The 12312-nt window shown below is 34.5% G+C and overlaps 1 protein-coding gene across 1 annotated transcript; it reads left to right on the top strand.

Annotated features, from left to right (window-relative positions):
• Positions 1 to 4690: 4690 nt before the first annotated feature.
• Positions 4691 to 11998, top strand: LOC104790524 (ABC transporter B family member 19). Its single transcript, XM_010516301.2, has 10 exons — positions 4691 to 5338; positions 5434 to 5488; positions 6087 to 6262; positions 6792 to 6992; positions 7202 to 7461; positions 7546 to 7862; positions 7959 to 8182; positions 8286 to 9105; positions 9194 to 9435; positions 10638 to 11998. Exons 1-10 carry the CDS (start codon positions 5078 to 5080, stop codon positions 11844 to 11846), a joined length of 3765 nt encoding a protein of 1254 aa, XP_010514603.2. The 5' UTR covers positions 4691 to 5077; the 3' UTR covers positions 11847 to 11998.
• Positions 11999 to 12312: the final 314 nt, after the last annotated feature.

The raw sequence follows: 12312 nt of genomic DNA, 5'->3' as shown, positions 1-12312 counted from the left end.
TGATTGATGTCGTTTTCCTGGTGTTGATCGACACTCCCTCTGCAACCACGATCCGCTCAAAGTCGAGAGTCGAATCTCGCTTCCCAACCTCTTCCAAATCGTCCAATACTCAAAACCCAAGCCAAATACGTCCATAGGAACCTGTAGCAACCAATCCCAGCAAGAAAACACACAAAACAACAACAAACAAGCATGAACAAGGAAATCAAACGCTTAGATTAGCCATGGTCATGCACTCACCTCTTTACAGGAAGATTCAGACCAACAACAATGAATCCTACACTCCCAGCAACCTTCTAACACGTTCCTAGCCCTGGATCTTCACTCCCACAGCAAGATCTCACCAAAAACACATTGAAATCTCGCAAACTCTCTCAAGAACCTTTAGAAATTGTTTTCTCCTCTTTTCTCTCTGCTTTAAGCGGTGACAACCCACAAAACACGACCTATGTCGTTTTCTCACTTTAATATCTCGGTTCTATGGTTTTCCCTAAACTAAACCGACTAAAATCGACAATTAAATCAATCTAGTCGAACCAGAAATAAGTGGTGTCGACCGACATCACCCTTGGTGTCGATCGACACCTACCCCCAAAACGCAGAGTTTTGGTTCGTGGGCGTTACAATTAATACCGAGGATAAACAAGGATGACCCTCTCTTTGGTGTGCTAACAGATGATGATGTGGGAATTGATCTTCTCTATGGTAGACCAAAGATAGCAAAAGATGTACTTGATGAAATGCGACAATATCTTTTTGTTGCAAACCCATAGGTAAGAGTTCATAAGGATAGGGTCAGAATTGAAGGTCTGTTTAGGATTTGGATGGTGATATTCATGGTCAGAAAACCAAACTACGACTTGAAGATTCAACCAAGTTCACATCTGATGTTGACAAAGGGAAGAGATTAGACTTTAATTTTGAGGGAGCAAGCTCTATTGAATTGGCTACAGAAGAACGCATTGCCTTGGCAGTTCGTAAAAAAAAGGCATAGAATTGCAATGCTGAAATGTCACATTTGTGGTTTTTATGGGATTTTCCCTATATTGCAATGCTGAAATGAACCCTCTTTAATTTGAATGCAAGAAAACATGACGAACAAATCCCGACATGATAGCAAGATGCGGTTCCTTTGAGAGAGTTTCTCAAGCATTTCCATAAAGCTGAACGCCGTGTGTTTGCCTCTAAACTTTAATCCAACTTAGTGAAAATGCATAGAATTGTTGTGGATTCTCCTCACATGTGAAACAAGGCTGATAGTCTCATCTTCGGCCTCTATCCCAATTGTAAATCCATCTTTGGCTTATAAGAGTTTTTGAAAGTGTTACATGAGCTTAAGATTTTAATTTAATTTTCTTTTTCAAATAAAATCAAGTTCAACACAAAAATATTTTGCATTAGAAACCTTCACACCAAAGACTTTCATTGCATTAAGTTTAGCTCACAGGACCTTTAACTTGAAAACATCGGAAATAACTTGAGTATACACGGCGAGCCTCATTGAGAAAACTTGCATCTCCTAGAATCTCTTTGGAAGTGATCCATTATATTTACATTTTGATATTCTTACCAACTTGAATATACCAACTCAACCATAAAAAATTTCAAGAATATGGACTCCTATTATGATTGTGAAACTCGTAAGACCTCTTTAGTATCCTTACAAATCATCGTGAGATGTTTTTTTTTTCATACTTGCATGTTATTATCACTTTTAATTAGGTCACAGATCCTAAAGTTACTTTACCTCTAACATGATTTACTCTTGATTTATCATAAATCTATGGTTTTATCCCGATGATTATTAGAGGGGGTATTCAACTAGATATTTGAAATATTCTATAGTATTTTTAAAATCACTTGTTATTCAATTGATGATTTTAAAAAATCTTTTAAAATCCTATGTTATTCAATTTGAAATTTATCTAAAATCATTTGAAATGATATAAAATATACTGTTATTCAATCATGGATTTATAAAACTTACTAGAAATCTAGTGTTATTCAAAGTATAAGATTTTTTTTTTAAGAATGCTACTTTAAATGATTCTGCAAGACTTTTCTTTGTTTTTTAGTTGATAAATATGAGTAATAAAATCCTCTCTTTTGAGGTAGAAATTTAAAGGATTTCATTAGGAAAAAAAAACAGTCAATGAAAGATCACGTTTATTAGAAAAAAAATAGACAACGTTTATTCTAGTGTGAGACAGCCAAGAACGAAACTTTGAACTCCTCACCGAACTGACGAATTTGAGATCGCGTCCCGCCTGGTAAACAATAGACAACGTTTAGTTTAAGCATTACTATCTTGTTTTAAGATTAGACAAGTCTAAAGATTTATTCAGTTGCTTGCTTCTCAATAAACCATGTAATCTAGTAAGAGCATGTAATTTACCAGCAACGTACCCTCGAGAGATACAATCTAGGCAATGCAGACAACACCATGAAGAAAGGTATAAGCAATCCATGCACCTTGAAAAGAACCAATATATTGTGCTGGAGGATTAACTGAATATGTTAGCTGGCTAAATACTGATAAGGTGAGAATCTCTACACAAAATGGATCGTTTGAAGAAGAAAAAGAAAAAGAAAAAGAGACTAATAAAATCTTATAGAATCTCATAGAATCATAACTCATTTTCTTTTTTAAAAAAATATAAAAACTCTAAAACACAATCAAATCTCCTAAAATTTTCCTAAATCTTTCAAAATTCTAAAATATTAAAATCCTAACAAATCCTTAAAATATCAAGTTGAATACCCCTCTTAGTTATGAGTCTTATGATCATCAAACACATGATTTCCCATTAATTGTTCATCACTTCGTTTGAACCCTTGATGCGTAGCCCATAACTTATCACACTCATCTACAAATGGTCATCTGATTGTTAACCCATTCATTTTTAATACACATTCATACATTTTTCTATTATATATGTTTCTCAAATTATATGTTTTTATGTCATAAATATTGTAGATCAAATAAGATATTATTATATCAATGTTTTTTGTATATACACATTTTTTTGACAAATTATGAATATATATTAAATTTATCTATTATTTCAAGTTATTTGATGTTATGTTAAATTTATCTATTATTTCATGAACAAGAGCCTTACTACAACCATCACTTTCGAAAAAAATGAAAATATAGAAATATTAAAATTTCAAAATAAAAACTTGTATTCAAGTAACAAATTAGCTTACTCTTTATTTGATTTGATAAACTTCATTAACTGAATAAATGTGATGGTACAATGTATATTTGATTATTTATAAATTATGAGTAAAATTAAATTCATTATCATAGTGATAAAAGTTTTATTGGATTTTTTTTCGTCAACAGTTTTATTGGATTCTTAAATAGTTAAACATATTATATATACATATATTTATATATTAAAAATTTAACTTGATTTTTAAAATATTATTCGAAAATATATGATGTTGTCTAAATGTGGTGATACAAAATACATGATGTTGTTTAAAAATTATTAGACAAAACCAAAGTTCGTCATCATTTTGATGAAGACTTTATTGGATTTATACAATTCAAAGTTATAACATGATTTTTTTTTTTCGGAAATGACAAATCTAATTAAAATTTTGTATTGTTAATATTTTGACTAGAGAAAATCACTTAAATAATTTTTAAATCTCTATTATATCAAAAACTTTAACTGAACGCACCAAACTTATTAAATCTAGGAGCGTACCAAACATGATTTAAATGTTTCCACAACATGTATATAGTTTGATTACTAGCGAATGCGAATTATGAATATTGGTGGAGATAAACTTATATAAAAAATCAAGAATAAATCTACCAATCTATCCATTATAAGGTCAAAGCCTAGGACGTGGATTCTTGTGATACATGTATAATTATTTGTTGTGGACTAGTTGTATACTTGTATGTCTGTGAAAGTATGTCTTTGAGAGTGTCGTATGAAATAAGGTTTTCTTTGCGGATAATATCATATTACTGAAATTTATAAATCATTAATTAAAAACAACAGAAATCTAAGAAATTATTGTTCACATTTGATATCAACCGTAGAAGTTAATACACAGTCCAACACATCAAAATTATTATAACCCCAAATATAGCTTATTTTTACATGATATCAGTTCAAACTTTAAACATAGCTCAAAATCCATGTCATTTAGAAGAAAAAAGTGATAAGATATACCTATTTATTTATGATTTTTCCTCCATATAATTATATTTTTAAAATTTAGAGTGACTATTTAGTATTAATTATAAATAAATTTAGACAATCTGTCTAAACATGATGATGCAAAATATACCTATTGTGGTTTAACTATTGGTAATACATTGTTATTGAACTATACATTTAATATAATTATATATATATAATTTTAACTTGAATATTTTTAAAATGACAAGTTCAACAACATTTATATGTCTCTTCTTTTTATTTTGACCAGAATAAATAAATTGCATAATCGTTAAGATCTCTAAAAATGCAAAATACTTAAATTACACCAGATTCTGGTTTGTATTCTTTTTTAAAAGGGAATTCATTAACTAAATGAACACAACTTTAAATCAAAATCCAAACAGACCAATGAATACAAGACACAACCGAACAAAACAAATCAAAGTAAATTTATTGAAACCTTGCAATAATCTTATTTTATTTCACATTATAATTACACATCAAAACTACCGTCTCACTCAGCTAGCTCATACGAATCTCTCTCATTTCTCGATGTTCTTCTTATAATAAGTCTTTGACCACTAGTCTTCTCTCTCTCTCTCTCTCTCTCTCTCTCTCTCTCTCTCTCTCTTCCTATATATACCAAATCACATCCTTCTCCATCCACACTCTCATTCTCTCTCTCTCTCTCATCACTTCTAAACAAGACACTCGTAAAAAGAGTTCTTGAACTCACAAAATCAAAATTGTCAGATTTTCAAGAAACTTTTCTAAACAAAAACATTATTCTCTCTTTCTCTCTTTCCCTTACTCAATGATCTCGTTTTCTCACTGAGCCAACTCTTATTCTTCCTTCTAAATACTTTAAAAAGAACTCGGATCTTGAAACAATGTCGGAAGCTAATAATAACACGGCGGATGCAAAGACTGTTCCTGCGGAAGCAGAGAAGAAGAAAGAACAGAGTTTACCATTCTTTAAACTCTTCTCTTTCGCTGATAGATTCGATTACCTCTTGATGTTCGTTGGCTCTCTTGGTGCCATTGTTCATGGTTCTTCCATGCCTGTCTTCTTCTTACTCTTTGGTCAAATGGTTAATGGATTTGGTAAAAACCAAATGGATTTACATCAAATGGTTCATGAAGTCTCGAGAGTAAGTAACAAAACTTTTTTTTACCTTTCTTTTTCTTGTTTTTATCAATTTAGATCCAAGATCTGATCTGTCTTGTTGGTAAAATCTTTTTGCAGTATTCTCTGTATTTTATCTACTTGGGTTTGGTCGTTTGCTTCTCTTCATACGCAGGTTTGTTCCATAAAACTTCAATCCTTTTTTTTTTTTTTTTTTTTCTGAAGCTTCATATTCACTTACCAAACCCAGAAAACATCACATTATAGACAAGATCAAGAAATTAATTTATTTGGATTCTTGTAAAAACAGTATGAAACTAGGCATTTTTAAAAAAATTTGTATTTTTTTTTTACTTCATGAAATTTCAAATAAACACAGAAACAGAGTCAGATTACAGCAAGATCAATAAATGAAAAAGGTTGAATTTGTGAGTTTTTTTCTCATATTTTTTTTACCAAATTTACTGTGAAAGTAAACATATTTTTACTTTTTTTTTACTCAACATTTTTTTTTGTGTCCCTCGATTAAAAACCCAATAGAAATCACAATCTAGAGGGAATCAAATTATATATATAAAAAAACTGTTTGGAGTTTTAAAAATTTAAAAATGTTAAAGGATAAGCCAAGTCCACGTGATTCATGGACTACTACTTTGTCTGTATCGATCAAGAATATGAACATCTCTCTCATATTTTTTTTTTGTTAAAGGATTTCATCTCTCTCATATTTATGACAATTTAATAACCATTAATTTTTTTTTTTTTTTTAACAGAGATTGCATGTTGGATGTATTCTGGAGAAAGACAAGTAGCTGCGTTAAGAAAGAAGTATCTTGAAGCAGTTTTGAAACAAGACGTTGGGTTCTTTGATACTGATGCAAGAACTGGTGACATTGTCTTTAGTGTTTCTACTGATACTCTTCTTGTTCAAGATGCCATTAGTGAGAAGGTAATTAACCAAATTTGCTTTTGATTTTGATGTTCTGTAATTGTACTAGAAATTTTTGTATAACTTTTAATTTTTCTGTTACTAATGAGGGCCATCAAAATCTAGTATTTGTAGGTTTTTTTTTTTTTTGTTACCGGCGGGTCCTTTTGTTTTTCTGATCAGTCTTTATCAAACCTAGCTTTGGTACGGTTTATGTTAGCAAACCGTCGTTTTATCTTGCGCCCTTCAGGTGGTAGGGAAAGAAAAAGGACGACTATGTTTTTTTTTTCTAACGATTTTTACAAAAATTAAGTTTTTTTTTTAACTATCAGATTTTGAAATATTAATAATACCATTTTTATCTTTTTTTTTCTGTAATTATTTAGTTTTGTTTCTATTTATTTTTCCCTCCTGTCTCTGTGGTGCACGCTAGCAAGTACGAGATAACGTGCACTGGGGTCCTTTTGTTTCATTATTATTGTCATCACTCTGTTGGGTTGATGAAGTGATTTAATAACAGAGTAGTTGAAATTTATTTTTGTAATGTCAGGTTGGAAACTTTATACATTACCTCTCAACATTTTTGGCTGGACTAGTGGTTGGGTTTGTATCAGCATGGAAACTAGCTTTGTTAAGTGTTGCTGTGATTCCTGGTATTGCTTTCGCCGGTGGTTTATATGCTTATACTCTCACCGGAATCACTTCAAAGAGCCGTGAGTCTTACGCTAACGCCGGTGTTATCGCCGAGCAGGTAAATTAAAAAAAAATATATCATTTCTTTAATAATAATGCCCACCAACTGTTCGACGTAATGCTTTTTTTTTACTGTTCTTAGGCTTGCTTCTTTGTACTTGATCTCTCAAATGATTATGTTTTTTTGTTTTTCAATCTAAGGACATAAACAGTGTTTTTATTAATTAACATTTAACTTTATTGAGAAATGATGTGTTTTTTTTGCAGGCTATTGCTCAAGTTCGAACTGTTTACTCTTATGTTGGAGAGAGTAAGGCACTTAGTTCGTATTCAGATGCGATTCAGTATACGCTTAAGCTTGGTTATAAAGCTGGGATGGCTAAAGGGTTGGGTTTAGGATGTACTTATGGAATAGCTTGTATGTCATGGGCTTTGGTTTTCTGGTATGCTGGAGTTTTTATTCGGAATGGACAAACCGATGGAGGAAAGGCGTTTACTGCTATATTCTCTGCCATTGTTGGTGGAATGTAAGAAACAACAACATAGTAATATAAATTTGGTTTTGTTGTGTACTTGGATGTGACTTTTTTATGTGTTGTTGTTGTTTTTAGGAGCTTGGGACAATCTTTCTCCAATCTTGGGGCGTTTAGTAAAGGTAAAGCGGCTGGTTACAAGTTGTTGGAGATTATTAACCAGAGACCGACAATAATTCAAGACCCGTTGGATGGGAAATGCTTGGAGCAAGTTCATGGGAACATTGAGTTTAAAGATGTGACGTTTAGCTATCCTTCACGGCCTGATGTTATGATCTTCAGAAACTTCAATATTTTCTTCCCTTCTGGGAAAACTGTGGCGGTTGTTGGTGGCAGTGGCTCTGGAAAGAGTACTGTTGTTTCCCTTATTGAGAGATTTTATGATCCTAACAATGGTAATTTGATCGGAAATGTTTCTCTCTTTTTTTTTTATCTGAGTCTTTTTTGGCTTGTGACTGGATCATAACTTTAAGTGTTTCTTTAATGAGCAGGGCAAATTTTGTTGGATGGTGTTGAGATTAAGACGCTTCAGTTGAAGTTTCTGCGTGAACAAATCGGGCTTGTTAATCAAGAACCTGCGCTCTTTGCCACTACTATACTTGAGAACATACTCTACGGGAAGCCTGATGCAACAATGGTTGAAGTGGAAGCTGCTGCCTCTGCTGCGAACGCGCATAGCTTCATTACATTGCTTCCTAAAGGTTACGACACACAGGTATCAGTCACTATCTATTGATGGTATTTGATTTTTATGGCTAAGATAATTTGATGGCCTTTTGATTACTTTCTGGTTTTTTGCTGAATGTCAATACACTTAGGTTGGAGAACGTGGTGTTCAACTATCGGGTGGACAGAAACAGAGGATCGCAATTGCTAGGGCGATGTTGAAAGATCCAAAGATTCTGTTACTAGATGAAGCTACAAGTGCTCTTGATGCTAGCTCTGAGAGCATTGTTCAGGAAGCTTTAGACAGGGTTATGGTAGGGAGGACCACCGTGGTTGTTGCTCATCGTCTCTGCACCATCAGAAATGTTGATTCCATTGCCGTGATACAGCAAGGCCAAGTTGTTGAAACCGGAACACATGAAGAACTCATTGCCAAATCTGGTGCTTACGCATCTCTCATCAGGTTTCAAGAGATGGTTGGTACCCGGGATTTCTCAAACCCGTCAACTCGTCGCACTCGTTCAACCCGTTTGAGCCATTCTCTTTCAACGAAATCACTCAGTTTAAGATCAGGGAGTTTGAGGAATCTGAGCTATTCATACAGCACTGGAGCTGATGGTCGGATAGAGATGATTTCAAACGCAGAGACTGATCGAAAGACTCGTGCTCCTGAAAATTACTTCTACAGGCTTCTGAAGCTCAACTCACCGGAATGGCCTTACTCACTCATGGGAGCAGTTGGCTCAATTCTTTCTGGTTTCATAGGTCCTACATTTGCTATTGTGATGAGTAATATGATCGAAGTCTTCTACTACACAGACTATGATTCAATGGAGAGAAAAACAAAAGAGTATGTTTTCATCTACATCGGTGCTGGACTATACGCTGTGGGTGCTTATTTGATCCAACATTACTTCTTTAGCATCATGGGAGAAAACCTCACAACAAGAGTAAGAAGAATGATGCTCTCAGGTATGTGTCCAACTCGGAGCTATTCTCCTGTAAATTTGCTGTAATGTATTTCCGTTTCTGATTATTATTTTGGTTTCTTGATTATTAGCTATCCTGAGGAATGAGGTTGGTTGGTTTGATGAGGATGAACACAACTCGAGCCTGATTGCTGCACGGTTAGCTACTGATGCAGCTGATGTTAAATCCGCCATAGCCGAGAGAATCTCAGTAATTCTACAGAACATGACTTCACTACTCACATCCTTCATAGTTGCCTTCATTGTAGAATGGAAAGTCTCACTTCTCATCTTAGGCACATTCCCACTTCTAGTCCTCGCTAACTTTGCCCAGGTAAAAAAATCTAATCTTTTTACTCAAAAACTCATTTGATTTCACCAGCTACATTCATCCAAAACATTAAAAAAAATTAAGAGTTATATGATCTATGAGAATCTTGCATCAACCATTATGATCTCAAGAAAAAACGACAAAAGGCCAGATTTCTATTTTAATTTATATTGCTTTTCAAAAGTTCAAAACTTTATAGAACCTGGCAACACATCCAACTGACTCTGCACGTGCTTCATCTTCTTCTTCTTTCTCTGAGTTGCATTTATTTTTACAATAATAATCATAAAAAAATTATTAAGAGGCTCTTTTATTATTTTTTCTACTTTTTGGTAATAGTGTAAGGGTCAAGATCATGGAGCCCTCACATCAATAAATGTGAAAAAAATACACAAACAGTAGACTTTTTAATTTAATCTCTGGGCATCTGTGTAGAATATTTATTATATAGTTTCTATTGGTAGTACGGCCCATAGATAACAGTGTTCACGAAAATAGCTAAGATTCCTCTGTCTTTTATGCATCTATCTTCTTGCTTTGCTTCTGCTAAATCTATCCCACTTTAAGCTTTCATATTTACTTATCTCTCTGAACTCTGAACTTGTGATCCCACTCTCTCATTATTTAATTCCTTTGCCCATAAAACCTCACACTACATCCAAAAAAAACCTGCAACATTTTTTTTCACCCAAGAACCATTATTTTTATAATTTGAAATGCTTCATTGGTCAAAGTTGTTGTCTCAGTGTATTATTTACTTATCACAGTGTGTGTCAGTGTTTTTACACAAGTCAATGTTTTTGCTTGTGTTTTTTGTTTGGTACACTAGGTTGTGATGACTTTTTTTTTTGTTTTTTACTGGCTGCAAGCTTCAGAACTTTGCTTAGATATCACCAACATTTTTTTCACCCGTGATCTACTTAGTTGAAAAATCTATCAATAGATTTCACAATCAAGGAGATAGATTCATTGTACATGACTTGGAATTATTTTGATGTGGTTGATGTTTTGCATATGTGATCAAAGTAAATGTGAAAAGAGCAAGACTTTTTAAGATTCATTTTTACGCTTACAGTTAAAATGGAAAAAGCAAGACTTTTTAAGATTAGGCTTTTGATTTGTTGTCTAAATATGAAAAGTTAATTGTTATTAACCATCCATAATTGTTCTGATGCATAATGTAAATTTATGTGGCTACATTGCAGCAACTGTCTCTAAAGGGTTTTGCCGGAGACACAGCCAAGGCTCATGCAAAGACTTCGATGATTGCTGGTGAAGGAGTAAGCAACATTAGAACTGTAGCAGCCTTCAATGCGCAGAGCAAAATTCTCTCTTTGTTCTGTCACGAGCTTCGTGTCCCTCAGAAAAGAAGTTTATACCGAAGTCAAACATCGGGTATACTATTTGGCCTCTCACAGCTTGCTCTTTACGGATCCGAGGCTTTAATCCTCTGGTATGGTGCTCACCTTGTGAGCAAAGGCGAGTCAACCTTCTCTAAAGTGATCAAAGTGTTTGTGGTTCTGGTTATTACTGCTAACTCTGTTGCTGAGACTGTCAGTCTTGCTCCTGAAATAATCCGGGGAGGTGAAGCGGTGGGTTCAGTTTTCTCGGTCTTGGATAGGCAGACCCGGATTGATCCGGACGATGCTGATGCTGATCCAGTTGAGACAATCCGTGGAGACATTGAGTTTAGGCATGTGGATTTCGCTTACCCTTCAAGACCTGACATCATGGTTTTTAGGGACTTCAACCTTAGAATCCGAGCTGGACATAGCCAGGCTCTTGTGGGCGCAAGTGGGTCAGGGAAGAGTTCTGTGATCGCGATGATCGAGCGGTTTTATGATCCGCTTGCTGGAAAAGTCATGATTGATGGCAAAGACATCCGCCGGCTAAACCTGAAATCTCTAAGGCTCAAAATCGGTCTTGTTCAACAAGAACCAGCTCTTTTTGCAGCAACCATCTTCGACAACATCGCATATGGGAAAGATGGTGCAACTGAATCCGAGGTAATTGAGGCAGCTCGAGCTGCAAATGCTCATGGTTTCATCAGTGGTTTGCCTGAAGGTTACAAAACTCCAGTTGGCGAAAGAGGAGTGCAGTTATCAGGTGGACAGAAACAGAGGATCGCGATAGCAAGAGCAGTGCTGAAGAATCCTACAGTGTTGCTTCTAGACGAAGCAACTAGTGCGCTAGACGCAGAGTCAGAATGTGTGCTGCAAGAAGCCTTAGAGAGGCTCATGAGAGGCCGGACCACCGTGGTAGTTGCTCACCGGTTGTCCACCATAAGAGGCGTTGATTGCATTGGTGTGATTCAAGAGGGGAGGATTGTGGAGCAAGGCAGCCATTCCGAGCTGGTAAGTCGACCAGAGGGAGCTTATTCAAGGCTGTTACAGCTTCAAACGCATAGGATTTGAAGCTTGACGGATTAAAAACATAAAGTGGGCTTGTGTAATTTTTTTTTTATCTGAACTTTAATTTGGAAGGGTTTCAATGAACTATAATGATATTATGAATAGGTGTAGATAATGAAACTTTTGAGTATCTATTGAAGGGTTCTTTCAGGTTTCTTCTTCTCTTCTTTATCTGTCAGAATTCAAAAGCTTATGTGCCCGTTTTGGGACTAAACACTAAACTATCTTTTCGTTAAGTACGATGGCCTTCACGCTCTTCAGCTTCTTAATTTTGGTACAAAGGCCTCAGAAGTATTTTCGTGAAAAATCCATTCTTATCTTTTGTGACAACTAGGTTGTTATTCATTTGGAAATGTTCCATGAACGTATCAAAACTCAAAAAATTCTGATACGTTCATGGAACATTTCCAAATGAAGATCCTCAATGACAGCTTCATTTCTACACCTATTCATAATATCATTATAGTCC

Source organism: Camelina sativa, chromosome 6 (genome assembly GCF_030686135.1).
Source record: "Camelina sativa cultivar CO46 ecotype springtype chromosome 6, ASM3068613v1".
In the NCBI taxonomy this organism is placed as follows: domain Eukaryota; kingdom Viridiplantae; phylum Streptophyta; class Magnoliopsida; order Brassicales; family Brassicaceae; genus Camelina; species Camelina sativa.
Note: the sequence above shows the minus strand (reverse complement) of the source record. Positions and strands in the feature narration are given on the sequence as shown.

Coding starts and splice junctions, on each gene's coding strand:
- LOC104790524 (XM_010516301.2), top strand. CDS start 5,078: ATGTCGGAAGCTAATAATAACACGGCGGATGCAAAGACTGTTCCTGCG. Junction 7,863..7,958: donor ATTTTATGATCCTAACAATG/GTAATTTGATCG, acceptor TTTAATGAGCAG/GGCAAATTTTGTTGGATGGT. Junction 8,183..8,285: donor CTAAAGGTTACGACACACAG/GTATCAGTCACT, acceptor CAATACACTTAG/GTTGGAGAACGTGGTGTTCA.